A 25,459-nucleotide genomic window follows, 5' to 3' on the forward strand; every position below is an offset into this window, starting at 1 on the left:
CGGGCTGAGGTTCTGCGGCGGCGCCTGCAGCGCGGATCCCCCACGTCCCCGCTCGGGCCGGGCCTCAGAAACGGGCGAGCCTGGGCGCGGGAGGAGGCGGCGGCCCCGGCTCGGGTCTTGTGACTCCCCGCTCCCCTCGGGGCGCCCCACAAGGAGTCCCCGCCCCCCGCCGCGGCCCCGCCCCCGCCGCAAGGCCCCGCCCCCCGTGGCTGGCGCTGGCCCCACCCCTTGGCCCGGGCTGCCGGGGGTCCCCGGCGGGGCGGGGGTCGGCTCTGGTCCCGGTGGTCCTGGGCGCGGCGCCATGGCTTCCGAAGCGGTGAAGGTTGTCGTGCGCTGCCGCCCCATGAACCAACGGGAGCGGGAGCTGCGCTGCCAGCCCGTGGTGACTGTGGACTGCGCTCGCGGCCAGTGCTGCATCCAGAACCCGGGCGCCGCAGACGAGCCGCCCAAGCAGTTCACCTTCGACGGCGCCTACCACGTGGACCACGTCACCGAGCAGATCTACAACGAGATCGCCTACCCGCTGGTGGAGGTGAGGGCGCGGGACAGGCCGCCCTCCAGGCCGCAGGGCATGGGGCCGACCCGGGGGTACCCAGGTGGCGGCGCTGCCCCCCAGCCAGGCGGAAAGGCCCTCGAGGGGCGCAGGCAGACGGGAACAGGTAGGTCCAGAGGCTTTTGTCCAGGCGGGACACAACCAGAGCCTGCCTCTAGTGTCGCCTCCAGGTCTGCACTGTCCCCAGCGCCTCCGCCTCCTGGGTTCAAGCGATTCTCGTTCCTCAGCCTCCCCCCAAGTAGCTGGGATTACAGGTACTTGCCACCACGCCCGTCTGATTTTTGTGTTTTTAGTAGAGATGGGGTTTAACCATGTTGGCCAGGCTGTTCTCAAACTCCTGACCTCAAGTGATCCGCCCGCCAAGTGCTGGGATCACAGGCATTAGTCACCGGATCTGGCAAAATGGTGACTTTTCATCTTCCCTCACTGGCAAGTCGGGGCACACCCAGCCCTGTTTTGGTTACAGCATGGGTCTTTGCAGTGGAACCGGGCATAGATGCCATGTGGGCCCTTGGGGCCTCAGAGCAGTTCTCTGGGATGATCTGCCCACACAGGATCCACCCCAAGCCCACATTAAGGTCTAGAATTTGCAAGCTCATGAGCTCTGCAAGGACAGGATCTATGTCTACCTGGTTCACCACTTTGTCCCTAGGCTGAGCATAGTCCCTGTCGAATGAATAGAAACAGCGATGAACGAAGGATGACTTTGGGAACGGCACCGGGTTTGCCTCCTCTCTTCCTTCTAGGCCTCATCTTCCACCCCTCCCCCAGTACCTCCTGCTCTTCACACCTCACCTGTGTGGCTTTATTCAAGCTGTCCTCTCAGCCTGGAATGCCTTCCTCTTCCTGTCACCTGCCCAGTTCTCCCTGTCTTTGCCGCCTGGAAAGCTGTGCTTTGTTCTTCCTGCACTATTCTGTTTTCACTTCTTTGTACTCCCCATTCCTGCTGGCTGCCTGGACTCTTGTCGCTGTGCTCCTGCTCCATAGCCCGCCATGAGAATCACCTGTACGTGTCCAGCTCCCTCCATTGCAAGCGGACATTGGGCGATCACCTGTGTATGGCGGTGCTTCCTGTGCCAATGCACGAAAGAATCCCCATATGCACGCTGCAGGAGCCTCGCAGGTGCTATTCTTACTCTTTAAGATGTTGATCCTTTTTTTTTTTTTGAGATGGAATCTCACTCTGTCGCCCAGGCTGGAGTGCAGTGGCGCGATCTTGGCTTACTGCAAACTCCGCCTCCTGGGTTTACGCCATCTCCTGCCTCAGCCTCCAGAGTAGCTGGAACTACAGGCACCCGCCACCACGCCTGGCTAATTTTTTGTATTTTTTAGTAAAGATGGGGTTTCACCGTGTTAGCCAGGATGGTCTCTATCTCCTGACCTGGTGATCCGCCCGCCTCGGCCTCCCAAAGTGTTGGAATTACAGGTGTGAGCCACGGCGCCCGGCCGCTCTTTTTTTATTTGTTTGGATGGAGTCTCACTCTGTCCCCCGGGCTGGAGTGCAGTGGCACGATCTCGGCTCACTGCAATCTCCCTGGTTCAATAAATTATCCTGCCTCAGCCTCCTGAGTAGCTGGGACTGCAGGAGCTCACCACCACACCCAGCTAATTTTTCATATTTTTAGTAGAGACAGGGTTTCACCGTGTTGCCCAGGCTGGTCTCAAACTCCTGACCTCAGGTAATCTGCCTGCCTCAGCCTTCCAAAGTGCTAGGATTACAAGCGTGAGCCACCCCGCCTGGCCTAAGGTGTTATTCTTACCATCTTATCAATGTGCCTCAGTAAGGCCAGCCCAAGGGCACACAGTAAAGGTGGAGATGGATGTGAGCCCACAGCGCAGGCTCTTCCCCACCCACACACAGGGACAGCTTCTACCCCACCAGACAGTCAGCTCCTTGAGGACAGAGCTGGGCCTTGTTTATCTCCACACTCCAGTGCCATTGTTGGGTGGGGGGACCGGGAAGGGCCCTGAGTCTATGAGTTAGGGAGCCCTGTCCCGAGCCCTGCTGTGCCTGGTCCGCTGATCACGGGGTCCTGGCCTCCTCCCACTCAGGGCGTCACTGAGGGCTACAATGGCACCATCTTTGCCTACGGCCAGACAGGCAGTGGGAAGTCCTTCACCATGCAGGGCCTGCCGGATCCACCCTCCCAGAGAGGCATCATCCCCAGGGCCTTCGAGCACGTGTTCGAGAGCGTCCAGGTACGGGCCTCGTGGAGGGAAGGGGCAGGGCCAGAGCTGTAGCTGGGCCCCAGAGCACTTCTGACAGGTGGCAGGGACACGGGAAGTGTTCAGAGTCTGGCCTGACCCCGTGCAGGTGAGCAGGGAAGGCTCCAGGTTCTGAAAAGGTGGTGGGAAAAAAACTTAAAACAGAAAATTCTGTCCGTGCTTTTCTCGTGTCATTTTTGGCTTCTAACCCTTAGTGGAGCATTTCCTGTGGATCTGCTGACCCTGTGCACTGGGCCAGGAAGTGGTTGTAACAATCACAGCTTCCCTCTTATTGAGCAATTGTTATGGACCAAGTCGTATGTGAAGCCCTTGGCATCCTTATCTCACTGAATCTCCAGCCTGACCAGCCTGACCCAGGAGGTAGCTGATAACCCCATTTTTGAGATAGGGAGGTTGAGACTGAGCCTTTATGGGCCAGGCTGAGACTGGACTCTGAATTCATCCCAGCATCCAGGCTGCAGGTGAGAATTACCTGGCGACCATTTGTGGCAGTGCATGGGGAATGGCGGATGGGGACGACCCTGGTCAGCTGCAGAACCCACTGTGCCGCTCCCAGGACTCATCATGGTAGCCAGAGCAATATGTAGGGCCTCGGAGAGCTGCCAGGGACCAGCCCAGAGCCAGTGTTTGGCCCAGGCCTTCCCTGTGGCCTCAGATTTTTGTTGGATTGTTGTTGTTTTTTGAGACAGAGTCTTGCTCTGTCACCCAGGCTGGAGTATAATGGCATGATCTTGGCTCACTGTAACCTCTGCCTCCCAGATTCAAGCAATTCTCCTGCCTTAGCCTCCCAAGTAGCTGAGATTACAGGCGCCCATCACCACATCCGGCTAATTTTTGTACTTTTAGTAGAGATGGGGTTTCGCCGTGTTGGCCAGGTTGGGTCTTGAACTCCCGGCCTCAAGTGATTCGCCGGCCTTGGCCTCCCAAAGTGTTGGGATTACAGGCGTGAGCCACCACGCCCAGCCAGGGTTTTGGTTTTTGTTTTTGTTTTTGAGACGGAGTCTTGCTCTTTCGCTCAGGCTGGAGTGCAATGGAACAATCTTGGCTCACTGCAGCCTCTGCCTCCCTGGTTCAAGCAATTCTCCTGCCTCAGCCTCCTAAGTAGCTGGGATTACAGGTGTCTGCTACCACGCCTGGCTAATTTTTGTATTTTTAATAGAGATGAGGTTTCGTCATGTTGGTCAGGCTGGTCTTGAACTCCTGACCTCAGGTGATCCACCCACGTAGGCCTCCGAAAGCACTGGGATTACAGGCGTGAGCAGCGCCCGGCCCTGTTTTTTTGTTTGTTTGTTTGTGTTTTTTTTTACCCTGAATAATGGGGAGGCCTGTTTCCTTTCCCATGAGGACTGTAGACAGAGCATTAGACAACAATATGAAGATAATACAACTCAAAGAGGCCTGGGCACCCACCAAGCTGGAGACGAGGAGAGAGCTTGCCAGGAGGGCTGGCAGGGTGGGTTGGGTTGGAGACTCCTCTTGCCCCGACGTTCCTTCTCCTCCCATGATGTCCTGGTGGCAGAGGGCCCAGGGCCCAGGGCCCAGGGCCAAGCCTGGCAGCAGGTGGCCTTGGAGCTCTGATGTCTGGGTTCTTTCTGTGTACTCCCTGCAGTGTGCAGAGAACACCAAGTTCCTGGTCCGGGCCTCCTACCTGGAGATCTACAATGAAGATGTGCGGGACCTCCTGGGGACTGACACCAAGCAGAAGCTGGAGGTGGGCACAGACCCAGTGTGGGCAGGTGGGGCTGATAGGGGGGAGGTTGGCATTGGTGCTGCTCCCTCAGAAATATGGGAAAGTGTCCTGAGGGTGCCGACACTGGGACACTGAAGTCAGGACTTTTTTTTTTTTTTAAATAAAAAAATTTTTTAGGCAGGGCGTGGTATCTCTTGCCCATAATCCTAACACTTTGGGAGGCCGAGGTGGGCGGATCATTTGAGGTCAGGAGTTCGAGACCAGCCTGGACAACATGGTGAAAACTCATCTCTACTAAAAATACAAAAACTAGCCGGGCGTGGTGGTGCACGTCCGTAGTTCCAGCTACTGGGGAGGCTGAGGCAGGAGAATCACTTGAACCCAGGAGGTAGGGGTTGCAGTGAGCTGAGATTGTGCCACTGCACTCCAGCCTGGGCAACGCAGCGAGACCATTTTGAGACAGAGTCTCGCTGCGTTGCCCAGGCTGGCCTCGAACTCCTGGCCTTGAGCCTTCTACCTCAGCGCCCCCAGTAGCTGGGACTGCAGGCATGTATCACCACATGCACCCAGCCACTTGGTGTTTTTTATGCGGGAGCCTCCAGCCTCCCACCTAGAGTTTTTCTACCGCGTTCTCTCTCCTAGTGCAGCTTAATCATAGCTCAGCCCCCAGACAGGGAATCAAAGACAGGAGGCAACACAGGGTGTTGTTCCCACATGTCAGTCCCAGAAGGCCAGCCTGTGGGGTTAGGGCACTCTGGCCCCCTGCAAACCTTCTGCTAACCTGCACTGGAGCAGCAGGGAGCCCTCCTCCCCCTCCTCACTACCCTGGACCCTAGAAAGGCCTCAGTTACCCGGGCTTAGAGGGGCCAAAGGCTGGCAGCTACGCACACTTGTTGCAGCTGAGCCATGGACCTCAGGCCTATTGAACCAGCTGCCTTGGGGGCTGCAGTGACAGATGCGCTCTCTGAAACACACTCCAGGGGCCACCAGGCTTTAGACACACTCCCTCGAGGAGGATGTGCAGATGGCTTTCATGTAAACCTCCTGGAAGTCCAGGAGGAGGCACCGTTCTAATCCCTTATAACAACAGATGAGGAAACTGAGGCTCCATGTGCCTAAGTAAGACCAGCCCAAGGACGCACAGTCGATAAAGAGTGGCGATGGGATTTGAATCCGGGAACTCCACAGCACACACTGTTAACCCCTGTTTAACAGAGGCCCAATCGTAGTTATAATCAGAGGTTATTACATCACTTAAGGCCAGCAAGAGGTTTGGGGAAGTAGAGTTCTGTGCCCTCCCCCTAGCCACTGTAAACTACCATCCCAGAACCCAGCCCTGTACTGCCTGATATGGTGAGGTCTGAGGGGGCCTCTCCAGCGAGTTCTCCCCACCCATGTCCCGGCAAAGTGTCAAGGGCTCCCCTCCCCGTGGCAGCGATGGACACGTTCCTGCCATGCTCCCCTCTCTCATCCTTGCCGCATCCCAGCTGGTTGCCATGGTGACCCAGCTCTGGCCTCCGCAGCAGAGATGAGCAGTTACCAAGGAGCCTGGTGCGCAGCTGGGGGCTGTCACTCAGCGCCTCCCCAGGCGTCGGGGGTGGAGTGAGGTTGGGGGTGCAGTGGGGGGAGGACCCCTGAGGCCATCATAAGTTTGGGAGCAGGGAGCCTTCCTGGGCTGGAAAATCTCGTGGCAGGAGACCTCTTGGGTGAGGGGTTGTCTCCTCAGGTTGCTCAGGCCCGAGATGGCGACCTCATCCTTTTTGTAACTGACCCCTGCTGAGTACCCACAGAACTTTTTTTTAGATCTGTTCTCTTCCTAATCCTCATAATAATCTTGTAGAAATAGGAGTTATCATCCCCATTTTACAGAAGAGAAAATTGAGACCTAGAGAGGCAAATTAACCTCCCCAACCAGCAAGTCACAGAACGGGGTGCCCTCCGGCCACACGCAGCTGCGTCCTCTGAGCTCCCTCCTCACAGCTGCCACCTGGGCCAAGACCTGCCTTCTGTCATCTCAAGCTTCAGCCACTGCAGGATGCTCCGGCCTGTGTCTGTGCCCTGCCCCCCGGAGCCTTCCATCGGCTGTGACCCCACTAACAGCTGTGACCTTCACCTCCTTTCTGGGTGTCAGTTACTCATCTATTCCATGAAGCCCAGTCCCTTGGTGGGGCTTGGCTGTTTTTCCACGCTTCAGCAGATAGGACCACCCCTGACCCCCTCCCACAGCAGGGGCCTGAGCCCACCTGGGACCCCCCTAAAGCTGCTGGGAGCAAAGCCGCTGAGCCTCCTGTGGCTCTGACCCACAGGACCACTTGGCAGACTAATGCCTTTTGTCCTCATTCATTCTGCTCTTGTGCCAGAGTGGTTTTATTTCCTCTCACACTTGGAAAATACTGCATTTCACAGCTCTGTGTCTGCAACAAAATGACTTTGCTGCCTGGAAAACCAGCAGGGAGCCAGCAGATAAATTAACTTACTGCTGCCATCGCCCTGAGGGCTGGGGGCCTCCGGGCTGTGAGCCTGTGGGGTTCTGGGCAGCTAGTGGCCTCACCTGTGATCTGAGGGTTTGGGAATATTCCTGTTGTTCTAGAGCCACGGCGGAGGGGATATGGAGCCCTAGCAACAGCGCGAAAGGAGACAGCACTCGGGGCTCATGGGTGGCAACAGGCACAGCTCCTGGGATCTGAAGCTCCCTGATGGAAAACCACCTTTGCAATCATAGCACTAACAACAACAGCACGGCCGGGCGCGGTGGCTCATGCCTGTAATCCCAGCACTTTGGGAGGCCGAGGCGGGCGGATCACAAGGTCAGGAGATCGAGACCATGGTGAAACCCCGTCTCTACTAAAAATAGAAAAAATTAGCCGGGCGCAGTGGCGGGCGCCTGTAGTCCCAGCTACTCGGGAGGCTGAGGTAGGAGAATGGCGTGAACCCGGGAGGCGGAGCTTGCAGTGAGCCGAGATTGCGCCATTGCACTCCAGCCTGGGCGACAGAGCGAGACTCCATCTCAAAAAAAAAAACAAACAAACAAACAAAAAAAAAAAAACAAAAACAAAAACAAAACAAACAAACAAACAAAAAAAAACAACAGCACAGACAGTGGCTGGCATCTATGGGGCACTTAGGTGCTGGCACCATGCTAAGCATTGTATGTGCCTTATTTTACGGATTCCTCCCCATATCCCTGTGAGATAGCTGTCTCATGCCCATTTTACAGATGTGGAAACTGAGGCTTAGGTTGTCACTGGCTGAAGGTCCCCCAGCAAGTAGGAGGCAGGGGTAGGTCTGAGGCTGGCTGAGCCTGGAATGCAACCCTCCCTATGACAGGCGTGTGAGGTGCCAGCCTGCACTGCAGGAGGGCGAGGGCGGTCCGCATGAGACCCTTCTCTCTGGTTCCTTGACCATCCCTGGTCCTAACCCTTGGAGGCTGGAGGTTCTACCCCTGACCCGTTTCTCCTCCCTCAGCTGAAGGAGCACCCAGAGAAGGGCGTGTACGTGAAGGGGCTGTCCATGCACACGGTGCACAGCGTGGCCCAGTGTGAGCACATCATGGAGACCGGCTGGAAGAACCGCTCAGTCGGCTACACGCTGATGAACAAGGATTCCTCACGCTCCCACTCCATCTTCACCATCAGCATCGAGATGTCTGCTGTGGGTATGCGAGCTGCTGCGGTGGGGGCGGGGGGACAGATGACCCAGCCACACTTCCACTCCCACTAGCCAAGGCGTGCCACCTCTCGGGGTCGCAAGAGCCCCTGGAAAGTGGGAAGAGATGCTCTAACAGCCTGGAGGAAACCCAAGAGGATCCTTGGGATGCTGGGACCGTGTTCCCAGGATAAACAGCAGCAACGACAGTAACGCTGGGAGCCAACATTGAGCACTTACTGTGTGCCAGACAATTTTATTTATTTTCTTGTTTTTTGAGACAAGGTCTTACTCTGTCACTCAGGCTGGAGTGCAGTGGTGATCTCGGCTCACTGCAACCTCTGCCTCCCAGGCTCGGGTGATCCTCCCACCTCAGCCTCCTGAGCAGCTGGAACTACAGGTAAACCACCACGCCTGGCTAATTTTTTGTAGAGATAGGATCTTGCTATGTTGCCCAGGTTGGTCTTGAACTCCTGAGCTCAAGCAATCCTCCCGCCTTGGCCTCCCAACGTGCTAGGATTGCAGGTGTGAGCCACTGCACTTAGCCAATATGCCAGGTAATGTGTGTGCATTGTCTCACTTACTCCTACAGCACTCCCATGAGGTGGATACTGAATCGTCCCCATTTTACAGATGAAGAAATCAAGGTCACACAACTAGGAACTAGCGACAGAGCCCGGCTTCTATCCCGGGGTCTTCCTCTGGAGTGTGTCACTCCAACCCTGTGGATTCTCCTCTCTCTCTCTAACATTCTCTACTCCTCAGTCATCTCATTATTGTTTTTTTCTGGAAGAGCTGCTGAGAAAGCGAAGAGGAAGGAAAGAAACCCATGTTTATTTGGGGGCCCCTATTGGCCATCTACAGTGCCAAACTCTTTATACCTTTCATTCCATTTAGAGACAGGCACTAGAATCCTCATGTTATAGATGAGGAAACAGAGACTCTGAGAGGGAAAGTGATTTGCTTGTTCAAGTTCTTACTGCCGCTAACTGGTGGAGCTGGGATTTGAACCCCGGTCTCCTTGATGTCTGGGTTTTCCCATGAATACTGCAGCTGCCTCCAAGTTGTGGTCCATCATGACTAGAACTCCAAAGAGCAGTGGGGCAGGAGGTGGCCTCAGCCCAACTGGGAACATAATTCTGGAGAGATCCCTGACCCAGGGATCAGGGTCAGGAATTAGCTGGGTGTGATGGTGCATGCCTATAGTCCCAGCTACTTGGGAGGCTGAGGTGAGAGGACTGGTTGAGCCTGGGAGACCGAGGTTGCAGTGATCTGAGATCGCACCACTGCACTACCCAGGGTCAAGGCCTGGGTAGATGGAACCTCCCAGACATATTGCCCAGCCGGTGTGGTGACCTGGCCTTGGGCCAAGCCCCAGTGCTTGCTTGGGTATGAGGCCATGAGTCCCAGCGTCCTGGGGGTGCTGATATGGGGAAGGCTGGGACCAGCGTGGTCACAGCCTCAATGCTGCAGCTTGGGGAGGCGCAGAGACCAGGGCAACTGAGAACAGATCAGGAGGGAGGAGGGGGGAGCGGGTTTGGGGGGCACCTCTTGGTCTTTGCAGGAAGGTTTGAAGGATGAGGCAGGCTGGTTGCACATTCACCTTATAAAATAATGTGAGCTCAGTGATGATGGTAAGAAAGTAGGGAACGGTAGGGAACAGTTACTCATAGTTCTGACACCTAAACACTAACATTTAAGCATTATATAATAATTATTTATATTTATAATATAATTCTTTGTATCATGTTTATTTATATATAAATATACAATATATATACACACACATATATACACATTGGTTTTGTTTGTTTGTTTGTTTTTTGAGACAGCTCTGTTGCCCAGGCTGGAGTGCAGTGGTGTAATCTCAGATCACTGCAACCTTGGTCTCCCAGGCTCAACCAATCCTCCCACCTTAGCCTCCCAAGTAGCTTGGAACTACAGGCACGCACCAGCACACCCAGCTAATTTTTATGTTTTGTAGCAACAGGATCTCGCCATGTTGCCCAGGCTGGTCTCGAGCTCCTGGACTCAAGCAATCCACCTCAGCCTCCCAAACTGCTGGGATTACAGGCATGAGCCACTGCACCCAGCCCATATTTTCTTTTGATCCTTTTTTTTCCTATGAATGTTTTAAACACAACTGAAATCTTATGCCATGGTTTCCCCTGGTTTCATCTCCCTTGCCATCACTAAGCATTTCTGCATGTTACTGTCACCGTGTCTTCATGACCATATGTGGTGGCCTGGCTCATGCCCTTTTCCAACCAGTCCTTGATCAGTGGTTTCCAGTTTCCCAGTGCTGGAAGTCATGCCATGATGGACATCTGTGTGCACAAAGCTTTTTCTCCTCTGAGAGTCATTTCCTCAGACTCGGTTCCCTGGAAGGGAGTTCCTGGAGCAAAGATAACACACGTGGTTAAGGCTCCTGTTCCGTTCTGCAAAGAACTTCCCAAAGGGGCAGCACCAGGTTCCTTCCTGTCCTTTTTTTAGAGACAGGGTCTCACTCTGCCACGCAGGCTGGAGTGCAGTGGTGCAATCATAGCTCACTGTAGCCTTGAACTTCTGGGCTCAAGCATTCCTCCCATCTCAGCCTCCTGAGTAGCTGGGACCACAGGCACACGACACTACACACCCAGCTGTTTTTGGTGTGGTTTTTTTTGTTTTGTTTTCTTTTTTTTTTTTTCTGAGACAGGGTTTTATTTTGTTGCCCAGGCTAGAATGCAGTGGCATGATCACAGCTCACTGCAACCTTAACCTCCTAGGCTCAGGTGATAGCCTCTGAAATAGCTGAGACCACAGGCATGCACCACCACACGTGGCTAATTTTTTTTTTTTTTTGAGACAGAGTCTCGCTCTGTTGCCCAGGCTGGAGTGCAATGGTGCAATCTTGGCTCACTGCAAACTCCGCCTCCCAGGTTCACACCATTCTCCTGCGTCAGCCTCCCGAGTAGCTGGGACTACAGGCGCCCGCCACCACACCCGGCTAATTTTTTGTATTTTTAGTAGAGACAGGGTTTCACTGTGTTAGCCAGGATGGTCTCGATCTTCTGACCTCATGATCCACCCGCCTCGGCCTCCCAAAGTGCTGGGATTACAGGTGTGAGCCACCGCGCCGCGCCCCGGCTAGTTTTTTTTTTTTTTTTGGTAAAGAAGGGGTTTCACCATGTTGCCCAGGCTGGTCTCGAACTCCTGGGATCAAGCAATCCGCCCATCTCCCAAAGTTCTGGGATTACAGGTGTGAGCTGCTGCCCCTGGCCTGTTGTTGTTGTTTTTGAGACAGAGTCTTGCTCTGTCGCCCAGGCTGAAGTGCAGTGTCACAATCTTGGCTCACTGCAACCTTCACCTCCCAGGTTCAAGCAATTCTTGTGCCTCAGCCTCCTGAGTACCTGGGATTACAGGCATGTGCCACCATGCCTGGCTAATTTTTGTATTTTTAGTAGATACAAGGTTTCACCATGTTGGCCAGGTTGGTCTTGAACTCCTGACCTCAGGTGATCCACCCGCCTTGGCCTCCCAAAGTGCTGAGATTACAGGCGTGAGCCACCACACCCAGCCTGTTGTTGTTTTTTAATAGCCTAAAGAACCAGCTGGCTACGAATGCGCTGTTTACTTCTCCAGACCACCAACCTGTCAACTGAAGAAAAATCAACAAGGCTGGGCACAGTGGCTCATGCCTGTAATCCCAGCACTTTGAGAGGCCAAGGCAGGAGGATCACTTGAGGCCAGCAGTTTCAGACCAGCCTGGGCAACACAGGGACACCCAATCTCTAGAAAGAAAGAAATTAGCCAGGTGTGGTGATGTACGCCTTCAGTCCCAGGTACTCGGGAGACTGAAGCAGGAGGATTGCTTGAGCCTGGGAGTTCGAGGCTGTATTGAGCTAGGATTGCACCACTGCACTCCAGTCTGGGCAACAGAGTGAGATCCTGTCCCAAAGGCAAAAAAAAAAAAAAAAAAAAGGCCAGGCGCAGTGGCTCAAGCCTGTAATCCCAGCACTTTGGGAGGCTGAGACGGGCGGATCACGAGGTCAGGAGATCGAGACCATCCTGGCAAACACAGTGAAACCCCGTCTCTACTAAAAACTACAAAAAAAACTAGCCGGGCGAGGTGGCAGGCACCTGTAGTCCCAGCTACTCGGGAGGCTGAGGCAGGAGAATGGGGTAAACCCGGGAGGCGGAGCTTGCAGTGAGCTGAGATCCGGCCACTGCACTCCAGCCTGGGTGACAGAGCGAGACTCCGTCTCAAAAAAAAAAAAAAAGAGACATCCTACTGAGGATAATAGACTGGGGCCTACAGCCCAGAGCGGCTCTGTCAGTATTTCAGGTCACAGTTTATATACAGGTGGTGAAGGCAGCACCTGCAGAATCGCATCTGACTTGCTCAGAATCACATCAAGGTTTGGGTGCAAGAGCACATCTGGTGACAGATTCCAGAGACTTCCTCACAAACCCCGGCAGACATTATCTCATGTGTAGGAAGAGGCATGGCCTAGGGTCTGTCTTTAAGTGAGGTGGTGATTCAGCCAGAGACATGGGGAGCTGTAGACTCCATTCCATTTTGTCTTCAAAGCATATCTGCGGAGCTCTGCACAGCTCTGCACGTTGGCACAGAGGCAGCGGCTTTGCGAGCTGATTATGCTGGCAAGTGGAAAAGAGCAAATGTGGCTTCTAACATCTGCTGCTTTGTCTCACAAACCCTAATGGGGTCTCATTTTGTTGATGTGGGGAATTGAGAATCTGGGAGATAGGTGGCTCTGCTACTGCCACACAGCAAGGAGATGACAGGACTGGGTTGGGAACCGGGTCTGGGAGTCTCCAAAGCAGATGTTTTCTGTGTTGAATGATATAACTCCCTGGCGATGCAGCCACACCCCTGCCCTTCTCCACCTGTGACCTTGTAGGAAGCCTTCGGGAGCTGCTGTGGCAGCCAGAGGCCCTGTTGCACTCAGAATGGTCTCCAACTCCAGCCCCTGCTCCTGGAGACAGCGCCCTGGGTTCTGATGGTGGCTATAGTGTTTAGCAGCTGTGTGACCTTGGGCAAGTTCCATGCCCTCTCTAAGCCTCAGTTTACCCATCTGTAAGATGAGCCCAATCATAGCACCTGCTTCCTGGGGCTCCTGTGCAGCTGAGGGGAAACCCTTGGTGGGCAGGCATTGAGCACCCAGTGCCTGGCACTGATTGCCCTCGATACATAGGGCTCACCCAAGGCCCTCATCCCTCTGCCTGGTCTGTCTGCAGATGAGCGGGGCAAGGACCACCTCCGGGCAGGCAAGCTGAACCTGGTGGACCTGGCGGGCAGCGAGCGGCAGTCCAAGACCGGGGCCACGGGCGAGCGGCTCAAGGAGGCCACCAAGATCAACCTGTCGCTGTCGGCGCTGGGCAACGTCATCTCAGCGCTGGTGGACGGGCGCTGTAAGCACATCCCCTACCGTGACTCGAAGCTGACGCGGCTGCTGCAGGATTCACTGGGCGGCAACACCAAGACGCTGATGGTGGCCTGCCTGTCGCCTGCGGACAACAACTACGATGAGACACTCAGCACGCTGCGCTACGCCAACCGGGCCAAGAACATCAGGAACAAGCCGCGCATCAACGAGGACCCCAAGGATGCGCTGCTTCGCGAGTACCAGGAGGAGATCAAGAAGCTCAAGGCCATCCTGACGCAGCAGATGAGTCCCAGCAGCCTGTCAGGTGGGACCACGTTGGGGTAGTGGCGGGAGGGCCGGGTCCCCAGGAGAAAACTTCCTCCCCTCTGTTTTCTCGCCTCCAACTTCCCATCTAAAAGACGGTGGGAGCGGCATCCTCCCGCCCCTCAGCCCCATGTGAGCGCAGGGCCCTGGTTGGAGATGGCCCAGATGGTATCTGCTTGTCAGTGCCCTGGGAGGAGGGCAGTCCGTCTGACCTGTCCCGTCTGATGCAGGCTGTCACCCACTCCCTGCCTCTGATCTGCTCATCCATTATCCCTACCCCACTCCCACCCCCCCGTCTGCTGCTGTCCGTGGCATTGTCGCAATGCGTGTTCGCTGCTCAGCGTCTGGCAACTCGCTCCCCACAGCCACATCTGCTCTTCACGGGCACCTCGTTATAGCAGCTTGTGCGCCCCGGCCTTTGCCTGTCACCTGGCAGGTGGAAATCCACACCTGGAGCATTGGCCTAAAGGGGCTTTGGAACTGAAGGAGTCTTAAGATTTTTTTATCTCAGAAGCTCTTGGGGAAGGGAACACAAAAAAGCTTGTGTCTATCTGTCCATTCATCCCCCTCCCACCCACCTTCCTCTCCATCCGTTCATTCTACACACACCCGTTCACCTACCCACTCATCCACCCATCTGCCCATCCTCCCATTTACCCATTCATCCACCCACCTTTTCGTCCACCTACCCACCTTCCTACCCACCCCATTATTTATCCATCTGCACAGTCACCCATCCACCCATCCACTCACCCACCTATACATCTACCATCCATCCATCCATCCATTGATCCTTCCATCCTTCCATCTACCCATCCCTCCCTCCATTCCATCAATCCATTTCTTCCTTCCATCCATCCATCTACACAGCCACCCACCCACCCATCCATTCATCCATCAATGCATTCACTGACCCTTCCTTCCTTTCTTCCATCCATTCATCTGTCATCCATCCATGCATCCATTCATCCATTGATCCTTCCTTCCATCCATTTGTCCATGCATCCATCCATTCATCAGTCTTCCTTTCATCCACTGATCTATTCATCCAGAGATCCTTTCTTCCTTTCTTCCTTCCATCCTTCCATCTCCCATCCATCTATCCATCCATCCACCCACTCATCCATTCATCCATCCATCTCCATCCTTCCTTCTATTTACCCACCTACCCATCTTCCATTCATTTTATCTACCCATCCATTCACCCATTCTAATTACCCACCCCATCCACCCTATCATCCATATATCCACCCATTCATTCACTCCATCCTATCATCCATTCTTTTATCTATTTTTCCACTCACCTGCCCATCCATCCATTCAAGATTCCCTGAGCTGCTCCTCTGTGTGTGGACCCGTGCTGGGTACTGGATACACAGAGATGAATCAGAGGCAGGCTGTGCCTTGTGGGGTACCTAATCTCCTGAGGAAGAAGGACACTCCAGCAGACCATCACATGCAACGAGACACACTCTAGGGCAGACAGCTGTACAGGGCAGAAAGGAGTGCGTGGTCAGCCAGGTCTGTCTGTGGTGGGATAATGTCGGTGAGGGAAGGCTTCCCGGAGGAGGCAATCATTGAGCAAAGTCTTGGAAGAGGAGAAATTTCCCTGTTAGGATAAGAGTGTCCAGTGTGTGCAGAGATGCGCAAAACTCTAAGGTGCGTTTGGGGAACTACAAAGCCCTCTGCTGGCTGCCTTGGGTGATGGGAAGTGGTCAGGCAGGACTGGGGTGGAGAGGGCCTTGAACACCATTGCAAGGCATTCCACCTCAGCCATCTGCCTTCCTCCTCTTTCCCTACTCCTCACCCCAACCATACTCACCCGCAAGATTGGTAAGGGGGAAGACAAGAATGGTGAGGGTACCAGGAGGGAGTGGGGGAGGCTGGGCCTGCGGCCCCCGCACCCAGCAGCTGACACCTGTGCAGCCTTCCAGTGGTGACGGAGGCAGCCCCCAGGGTAGAGGCTGTTAGCACCCCCTCTCCCTGGATGAGGAGCAAGGAGCCAGCAGAGTGACTGGGGTGGTGCTGGGTGGATAGCTGAGGGCTGAGCAGTTATCACCGGCTCACCTCCCAGCTCCGCAGACAAGCAACTCAGCCACTGAGAACCTCAGTCTCTTCATCTGTAAAAGGGACATCATAGTGATACCCGCCTTGTGTGTGCTGTGAGGCAACTGGGAAAATTACCTGAGATCATGTATGTGTGGGCTCAGCACGAGGCCTGGCACAGTGGGCTCCAGAGACAATGTGTGCTGCCTTCACTTTGGAGCTGGGCCTTGAGACCAGGGGTGCCTGACCCAAAGCTCCCTGTGTTTGCCCCACCCAGGACTCACTTTAGACATTTCCCCCCTAGCCCTGGTTCTCCCTCTAGCATATCCCTCGTTTTCCCTTTCAACAAAACTTGAAACATCCGTCTACTTTTACCAGTTCCAGTTTCTCTCCCTCCACTCTCTCTTGCCCCTACCCAGACAGGCCCTGTCCTGGCCCACTGATGCTGTCCTTGTCATCTATGGCCTCCTGTTGTGGAGCGCAGTGACTGTCCTGGGGCAGGCCTCACCTTGCCGCCTCAGCACCAGTTGGCTCAGCAGACCCCCTCCCTTCATGAGACCTTTGCTCCCTACATGCCCTCTGCCCTCGGTCCCCTCCTGCCTCCCCACCCACCTCTCCTCAGTTCCCAGGGGCGAGTCCTTCCTGCTCCCTGGCCTCCTAACCTTGGGCTGTCCTGGGCTGGACCTGTGCTGTCCTCTCTGCACTCGCTGCTAAGGTGGCTTCGCCTGGGTCCCTGGTGTTATCACCACCTCTGCGCTCCCGACTTCCCCACATGCACCCCACAGCCTGGCCATGCAATTTGTGGTCGTGTCTTTTTTTCTTGAGACGGAGTCTTGCTCTATTGCCCAGGCTGTAGTGCAGTGGCACGATCTCGGCTCACTGCAACCTCTGCCTCCTTGATTCAGGTGATTCTCCTGCCTCAGCCTCCCAAGTAGCTGGTACTACAGGCACATGCCACCATGCCCAGCTAATTTTTTGTATTTTTAATAGAGATGGGGTTTCACTGTGTTAGCCAGGATGGTCTTGATCAGGACCTCGTGATTCGCCCACCTCGGCCTCCCAAAGTGCTGAGATTACAGGCGTGAGCCACCTTGCCTGGCCTCGTGTCTTAATTTATAAAGGTGACTGGGTGACAGCACAGAGAGGTCAGCGCCACTGAAAGGGAAGTTCACTGTGACTCACAGTGCTCCTGGAAACCTGGGGTCGGGCATGCCCACAGGCCACGGGGAAGCACCAGCATTGGTCTGGAGGGAGAAGGGAGTGGGGCCTGGGCCACAGCCTTTACTGGGCTTCCTGTGGGAAAAGCATGGCAGAGCCTGGGAGGCGGGTTGGGACCAGCTGATTTGAATAATTCTGGTAGGTTTTTGGGTCAAGGGGCTGTTCCTTATTGTCTGTGCCTGGCCCTGGGTCTGTTCAGGGCAGGGGGAATCTTGGCCTGGTGTGAGAGTTATATACAGCAGGTGGCTTGGGGTGTGGACTCAGGCTCGGCTGGTTTATATACCAAAGATGGACTCACTGACTCGTGGTTTACGGTTTCTAGGAATTATCTAGCCCTGAAGGGCAGTCTAATCCTGCCCAGCAAGTCCTTCAAGATAACAGAACATCATGCAATGTGGAAAACAAGTAAAACGTACTATCCACGTCCTCTGAATTCCGGACTTGAATCTGCAGCTGTGTAATAAGCATTTCAAACCCAACATGTCCCACTGTCAACTCTATGGGCCCCCAAATCTGCTAGGCATGCTTCCCCCCACAGCTGATGGCGGCAACTCAGGTGTTCAAACCAGGCACCTTGGGGTCACCCCTGGCTTCTCACTTTCTCTCAAATCCACATCCAGTTGGTCAGCAGCTCCTGACACCTCCACCTTCAAAACTGGCTACAGCCTGGCAGGGTGCAGTGGCTCATGCCTATAATCCTAGTACTTTGGGAGGCCGAGGTGGGCAGATCACTTGAGGTCAGGAGTTTGAGACCAGCCTGGCCAACATGGTGAAGCCTCGTCTCTACTAAAACAGAAAATATTAGCCGGACGTGGTGGTGTGCACCTGTAGTCCCAGCTACTCAGGAGTCTGAGGCAGGAGTATCACTTGAACCTGGGAGAGGGAGGTTGCAGTGAGCCAAAATTATACCACTGCATCTAGCCTAGGCGACAGAGCAAAGACCCCGTCTCAAAAAAAAAAAAAAAAGGAAAGGAAAGAAAAAGAAAACAGTAGCTACAGCCTGTTCACTGCTGCCCTCCAGCCTGAGTTTCTGCAGCGCCCCCCACGGGTCTCCTAGCGCCTGCTCTGGTTCCCCTCAGTGCACTCTCTACGTGGCAGCCAGGGAGAGCCTGTTCAAATGCAAGGCCCGTGACTGCCCTGTGCACACCTGCCCCGTTCAGTCCAGAGTCACAGCCAAAGCCCTCACCCGGCCCTCCACAGCTCTCACAATCTGGCATTATCCCTCTTGGACTCCTCTGCCTGTCCTGCCCATCACTCCCTCCCCTCCAGCCACACTGGCCTCCTGGCTGGGCCAGGAACAGTGCAGGCTCACAACTGCCTCAGGACCCTCGCACTCACCGCTCCCGCCGTCTAGCAAGCTCCTCCTGTGCCTGCCTCTCCTCGCTGCTTCCTTCATGCCTTGACTAAAAGACCTTCAATAAATAAGCTACTTATTTATTTATTTATTTATTTATTTATTTTTGTAGACAGAGTCTCGCTCTTTCGCACAGGCTGGAGTGCAATAGCGCCATCTCAGCTCCCTGCAACCTCCGCCCACCCGGTTCAAGCAATTCTCCTGTCTCAGCCTCCTGAGTAGCTGGGATTACAGGCTCCCGCCACCATGCCCGGCTAATTTTTGTATTTTTGGTAGAGACAGGGTTTTACTATGTTGGCTGGGCTTGTCTTGAACTCCTGACCTCAAGTGATCTGCCGCCTCAGCCTCCCAAAGTGCTGGGGTTACAGACATGAGACACTGTGCCCGGCCTAACACACTATTTAAATGGCAACTTGGGCCAGGCAAGGCAGCTCACACTTTAATCCCAGAAATTTGGGAGGCCGAGACGAGAAGATTGCTTGATCTCAGGAGTTTGAGACCAGTCTGGACAGCATGGTGAGACCCCATCTTTACAAAAAAATAAAATAAGATTAGCTGGGCATGGTGGTGTGTGCCTGTAGTCCCAGCTACTCGGGAGGCTTAGGTGGGAGGATCATTTGAGCCCAGGAATTTGAGGCTTCAGTGAGTTATAATCCCACCACTGCACTCGGGCTTGGGTGGCAGAGCAAGACCCTGTCTCAATAAATATATAAGTAAATAAATTGCAACCCTTCTAACTCCCCAGCACCCTCCCTACTTGCTTTTTCTTCTCAGTACACATCACCTTGTAACGTGTTACCCATTTTGCTTATTTATTTTGATGGGAGGTGGTCAGGCAGGGCTCTAGTGGAGAGGGCCTTGAACACCACCACGAGGCATTTCACCTTGTCCATCTGCCTTTCCCCTCTTTTTCCCAGTGGAAAACTCAGTGTGGGTGTGGAGTTTTGTCTTTGTTCAGTGCCACATCGTCAGCGTCTAGAACATCGAGGTGCTCCATAAATATTTGTTGGGTGACGAACAGCCTTTTACATGGAGATGTGTTTGAAATAAGCTCAATACTTTAAAGTCTTTTTGAATGACCATGAGATCGTCTTTTTACAGATTTCTGTTTAATTCCTGCACACCATCTGCCCCTTGTCCTGGCTGCTAATTTCTGTTTTTCCTCCAGCCTTGCTGTCCAGGCAGGTGCCCCCAGACCCTGTGCAGCTGGAGGAGAAGCTGTTGCCCCCACCTGTGATCCAGCATGACATGGAGGCCGAGAAGCAGCTGATCCGGGAGGTGAGATCCAAGTGGGTGGGAACATGGAGAAGGGGCAGGCAGGTGTGGCCCAGCAAGAAGGGCAGAGCTGCCGCTGGGTCCAATGTGATATCACCGTACCTTCACCTTGGGGTTGGTCCTGAGAAACTTGAGGCTCAAAGAGATGCCAGGACTTGCCCAAGGTCACACAGCAAAGAGTCTGAGCCAGGATTTGAACTTGAGTTCTTGACTCCAGACTGCTGTCAGTACTGCCTCAGGGCCTGCATAGTGAGAATAGAGGGGTGCAGGGGCGTCTCCAGGGGCGTGTTCTCCCCCTCGGTTTTGAAGGAAGGGGTAGCTGTGCATTGATGGAAGCAGAAAAGGCATGCCTGGCTGTGGAAATGGCCTGTGCAGAGGCGAGGCAGTCAGGGTGGGGAGGAGTCTGTCCCACAGCAGCCGTCAGCAAGCCGGGGTCTTAGAGCCAGGCAGCCCGTTTGACCAGCAGGTGAGTGTGGTGTTGGCCTCCTGGAAAAAGCTGTCACTTGGGGCACCTGGGTCCTCTCATGTGAGTGCCTCCCAACATCCCTGGGAAGCAGCGGGGGAGATGATGCCCCTGATTTCTGAAGGCAGAGCTGATCCCCAGAGCAGGACTTCCACAGCCAGGCGTGGTGGGGCCTCCTGACTCCTGCCTTTGGCTCCATCCCTGACTCCAGGCTCTGTTGGTTTCCAGAGAATCCCGCCTAAATGCTGCATCCTGAGACCTGAGTGTGCGGTGGAGTTTGACATGTGGCAGTCCCTTTATTCATTTGTTTATTTACTTACTTATTTTTGAGACAGCATCTTGTTGTCACCCAGGCTGGAGTGCAGTGGTGCGATCTCAACTCATGCAGCCTCAAACTCCCTGGCTCAGATGCTTCTCCCACCTCAGCTTCCCAAGTGGCCTGGACCACAGGTGCATGTCTTTACGCTTGGCTAATTCTTAAATTTTTTTGCAGAGATGGGGTCTCTATGTTTCAAGACCCACCCAGGCTGGTCTTGAACTCCTGGGCTCAAGCGATCCTCCCACCTCAGCCTCCCGAAGTGTTGGGTTTACAGGCATGAGCCACTGCGCCGGGCCTGATTGTCCCTTTAGATCCCTGGCTTTTCCTGATTTGGAACCCGATGCCAGGCAGGACGTGTCCGCTGCTGGACCCCTGCCACTCAACTACGACCTCCCATTAGGGTCCGCCTTCAGGCCTCGGAAGCCCCTGTTGGGCTGTGAGGACCTGGGGCCCAGCCTCTGGGGCAGATAGGAGGACTTTGGGAGTCTCAGTCCTGTGGGCCAGAGGCCTGGGAGAAATCCAGGCCTTGGGTGCTGTACGTGACGGGCGGAGCCTGTGCTGTTTGGGGAGAGGCTCGATGGTGCCCCCAGCGGACGCCGTCCGCCTCTGCCGGCTCTGGGAGCTCTGCGGCGGGCACTGCCTTTCTCCCTCCACTGCCGTTTCCAGCCCGGGTGTCAGGTCCCTTCCTGTAGCCCTGGGGAGGCTCCCGGGGAGGCTTTAGCAAGGAGGGGCGCTGAGGGATGGCTGAGCTCAGATAAGCCCACAGAAACCAGAGAAGCCAGCCTGCTGGAGTTCGGAGTGGGCATGGAGTCGCACAGGGGGGCTCGGAGGCTGGGAGTCACACATGGAGTCGCAGCCGGGGGGGCTTTGGTCACAGATGGAGGGGTGGGGCGGGCTGTGCAGGACGGGGACGGAGGCTTCCTTCCCGGGAAGCCCGATGGGGCCGGCGGCCCCGCTCTCCCGTAAGTAGGGCACTGCCTCCCCCTGGTGGTCACCAGGGAGAAGCGACGCCGTTCCTGGCGAGCCGCCGGAGAGCCACGGATGGGGGTGCCTTCTGCCCTGGGGATGGGGTCGCCTGCCTCCTCCTCGTGGGGCGTCCCAGTGGACACTGCGTCAGAGTGCTGCTGCCTGACGCCACCGCCACCAGGATTCCAAGAAACCCTGAGGTTTCTTCTGTGAGCCATGCTTGGAGGAAGCGTTGAAGATGTGTGTGCCCCCCGCCCCTCTGCTATCCCTGCTTCCTTCCTCTCTCCCATTTGTTCTTTTTCTCAACTCTCATATTTATTGAGCTCCTGCTATGCTCCTGGGACCATGTTTCCCTTTCCATTCCAGAACCATTCAGGAAAAGGGAGGAGCCCCCTCTGTGTAGGGAAGAGGGCACGGGCCGGGAGCCGGGTTTCGGTTCTCAGTCTGAACCAGGGGTTTGGACCAGAAGATTCCTAGGCTCCGTCCACCTTTCACTTTCTGCAGGTCCATCGTTATAGGCTCTGTGACCTTGGGCAGGTTGTTTGAGCTCTCTGAGCCTCTGTCTCATCTACAGAACAGGCATCATAGTGCCTTTCCTGCTGCTGCTTAGGGATGTAAGACGATGAAATGAAGGGCCGTCTTCTCCTTGGCGGGCTGTGTATCATGTATCGAGCAAGAGTTGGGGGTCAGCTCCGCCATTCAGACCTTAACGGGCATATTGTGAGCGCTTGCTGAGTGCTGGACACTCTAGCCAGAGGGAGATGTGGGGCCAAGGAAGGGTTTTTCATGCTTTAAATGATGGAAGTAAGACAGCATGTTTTGTAGACTGTCGGGAATTATCCAGCACAGAGGGAGAAGTCGAGGTACAGGAAGGAGGGGGCGGATTGCAAGCACAAGGTCCTGGAGCTGTGCGGCGTGGGTTGAGAGGAGGTGGAGCTTCCGGGTAGACCTGCAGGTGGACGGGAAGGTGAGGGAGTCCTGTGCCTCCCTGTTCTCTGTGACTCACCAGGCAAGGAATGTGGGAGGAGAGGAGGGTTGGGAAGACGGAGCGAAAGGGTGGGACTGGGGCTGTGGGCTCAGCCATGTAGAAGCCCACCTGCCTGAGATTCAGGTCCCATGTTTAAAAGTGAGAATGGGGTTGGGCGCAGTGGCTCATGGCTGTAATCCCAGCACTTTGGTATGCCGAAGGGGGCTGATTGCTTGAGGTCAGGAGTTCAAGACCAGCCGGGCCAACATGGCGAAACCCCGTCTCTACTAAAAATACAAAAATTAGCTGGGCGTGATGGCATGTGCCTGTGATCCCAGTTACTTGGGTGGCTGAGGCAGGAGAATTGGTTGAACCCGGGAGGCGGAGGTTGCAGTGAGCTGAGATGGCGCCACTGCACTCCAGCCTGGGCGACAGAGTGAGACTCTGACTCAAAAAAAAATTAAAAATTAAAAAAAAAAAAGGAGATTGGTGATGCTGTGCACATGCATATGTTGTGTGCGTGTGTGCGTGTGTGCATGTATGCGTGCATGCGTGTGCATGTATGTGTGCATGTGTGCCTGCATGTGTATGTGTGTGAATGTGTGTGTGCGCATGTGTGCCTGTGGGGTGCGTGTGTGTGTGCGCATGTGTGCCTGCGGGTACATGTGTGCCTGCATGTGCATGTGTGTGCGTGCGTATGTATATGTTTCCATCTGTGTATTGCTAAGGTGAGGCCTGGGTTTAACCAGGGTCAGGGCTGTGCTGGGAGAAAACAATAGAGGGGCTGGGTGAGGGAGTCAGGGATGTTTACTGACTCGAGCCATGGGTCCTGGGATGCCAACTGGTGAGGAGGGCAGCAAGAGCAGGGGGCAGTGGAGGAGAGGGCTGCAGCGCTCTGAAGAGCTGCCTGGTCATGGAACCTCCCTAGGCCTCAGTAACACTGTGGGTATTGCTTTGAGGTTCAAGTGTATCTAAAAATGTACTGAAGAATGCACGATTACATCTGAATTATTCTCTGTCCCCTTCTCTCCCTCCCTAAGAGCCTAAATCAGTGCTATCCATACCAGTTTGTATTTGCCAAAGGGATTTGGAGATGTGGGAGTATGACGTGGTGCTTGCCCACCCCATCCCTGTCCTTGTCCCCTCTCTCTGGCTTACTACAGTGGCAGGCGCGTCTGTCAGCAGTGGCTCCAGAAGACAAAGGGTCCCAGACTATCTTTAATTCATAAATGCCCTGCCCTTCTCTTGGGACATGTGTGTCAGAGGCCTGAATATGTTGCATGCCCATAACCTGCAGTTCTGCCATTTACTGGCTCCACAGGGGTTTCTTGAATCCCTCTTCTGGCAGGCTCCGAGGTTACAAGACAGGATGGTCCTTCCAGCCTGGCCAAGATGGTGAAACCCTGTCTCTACCAAAAATATAAAAAATTAGCTGGGTGTGGTGGTGTACACCTGTAGTCCCAGCTGCTCAGGAGGCTGAGGCAGGAGAATCGCTTGAACCTGGGAGGTGGAGGTTACAGTGAGCTGAGATCACACCACTGCACTCCAGCCTGGGCCACAGAGTGAGACTCCGTCTCACAACAACAACAAAAAAGGACAGGATGGTCCTTGCTCTCTGGAGGGTGCCTTCTGGTAAAGGAGACCAACAATAAACTGTAATCAAATAAGAAGGAAGCAATGGGTCAGGCAGAAGTAGCAGCTCCTGTGATTACTAGGAAGCTGGAGAGACAGAAGAGACACAAGGAAGGAAAAGAAGCAACTGGCGGCCCTTGCCCTGGTGTCAGAAGACAGCAGCTGTGGAGGGCTGTGAGGAAGGGGGCGCTGCTGAGACAGCTCACACACTGTTCACACCCATTCACACACCACACACCCATTCACACCCATCCACACACCATTCACCCAGTCACACCCATTCACAACTGTTCACACCTGTTCACACCCATTCACACACCACACACCCATTCACACCCATCCACACACCATTCACCCAGTCACACCCATTCATACCTGTTCACACCCCTTCACACCCTTCCCCAGGCAAGTGTGTCCTGCCCTTGGCTGTCTCCCAGGAGTCCTCATCCTGGGGTAGTGAAATGATTGAAAACCCCATCTCTACCAAAAATATGAAAATTAGCCAGGCATGGTGGGGTGCGCATGTAACAGGCTACTTGGGAGGCAGAGGCAGGAGAATCACTTGAGCCTGGGAGGCAGAGGTTGCAGTGAGCTGAAATTGAGCCACTGCACTCCAGCCCAGGTGACAGAGTGAGACTCTGTCTCAGGAAAAAAAAAACAACAAACAATAGAGGAAGGGACAGAGAGCTGTGCAGGAGGGCTTCTGAGAGTATAGTCGGGGAAGGCCTCTCTGAGGGGTGTTACTAAGCTGCGGCCTGGGAAGGTGCTTGCCAGGGAGCAGGGCACAGGCCTTGGGGCAGGGAGGAAGTGGGTTTGTCTAGGAGGCCCCAAATGTGCATCATAGCCGTTGAGGGGTAGGCAGGGCCAAATCACTTGGGACTCAGATCAAGTTGAGGAGCTTAGATTTCATCCATGAACATGGGATTCCATTAGCAGATCCTAAGCAGGGGAGAGAGAGGTTGGGGCCAGAGTGAGAACAGAGGTGAGGACCAGGTGGCTGTTTGGATAAGAGCTGGCAGTGATAGCAAAGATGGAGAGAAGTGGGTGAATAAAAATATATTTTGTCATTGATGGATTGAGGACCATTGGGCAGAAAGGTATTTGCCAACATGGAAAGGTGTTCTTGATATATTGCTGTGTGGATAAAATAGATTGCAAACAAACGTACATATTATTAATCTGTTAAAAATGCACTGAGCAGCCTGGGCATAGTGGCTCATGCCTGTATTCCCAGCACATTGGGAGGCTGAGGCTGGCAGATCACCTGAGGTCAGGAGTTCAAGACCAACCTGGCCAACATAGTGAAACCCCGTCTCTACTAAAAAAAAAAAAAATTAACCGGACTTGGTGGTGGACACCTGTAATCCCAGCTACTTGGGAGGCTGAGGCAGGAGAATCGCCTGAACCTGGGGGGT

The 25,459-nt window shown here is 54.6% G+C and overlaps 1 protein-coding gene across 10 annotated transcripts in view; it reads left to right on the forward strand.

Moving 5' to 3' along the window:
- KIF17 (kinesin family member 17) overlaps positions 1-25,459 on the forward strand; it is a 49,277-nt gene continuing 23,818 nt past the window's right edge. For 4 of the 10 annotated variants that reach the window (XM_007980190.3, XM_073007743.1, XM_007980191.3 and 1 more), the window contains exons 1-6: positions 232-532; positions 2,606-2,752; positions 4,389-4,490; positions 7,935-8,124; positions 13,353-13,805; positions 19,591-19,700. In XM_007980190.3, the coding sequence (XP_007978381.3) occupies positions 302-532; positions 2,606-2,752; positions 4,389-4,490; positions 7,935-8,124; positions 13,353-13,805; positions 19,591-19,700 (1,233 nt within the window). In that variant the 5' untranslated portion in view covers positions 232-301. Of the gene's footprint in view, positions 533-2,605; positions 2,753-4,388; positions 4,491-7,934; positions 8,125-13,352; positions 13,806-19,590; positions 19,701-25,459 lie in introns of all 10 variants that reach the window. The other 6 variants (XM_007980197.3, XM_007980198.3, XM_007980195.3 and 3 more) reach the window with 4 other exon arrangements.

The sequence above is a fragment of the Chlorocebus sabaeus genome, chromosome 20, assembly GCF_047675955.1.
Source record: "Chlorocebus sabaeus isolate Y175 chromosome 20, mChlSab1.0.hap1, whole genome shotgun sequence".
Classification (NCBI taxonomy): Eukaryota; Metazoa; Chordata; class Mammalia; order Primates; family Cercopithecidae; genus Chlorocebus; species Chlorocebus sabaeus.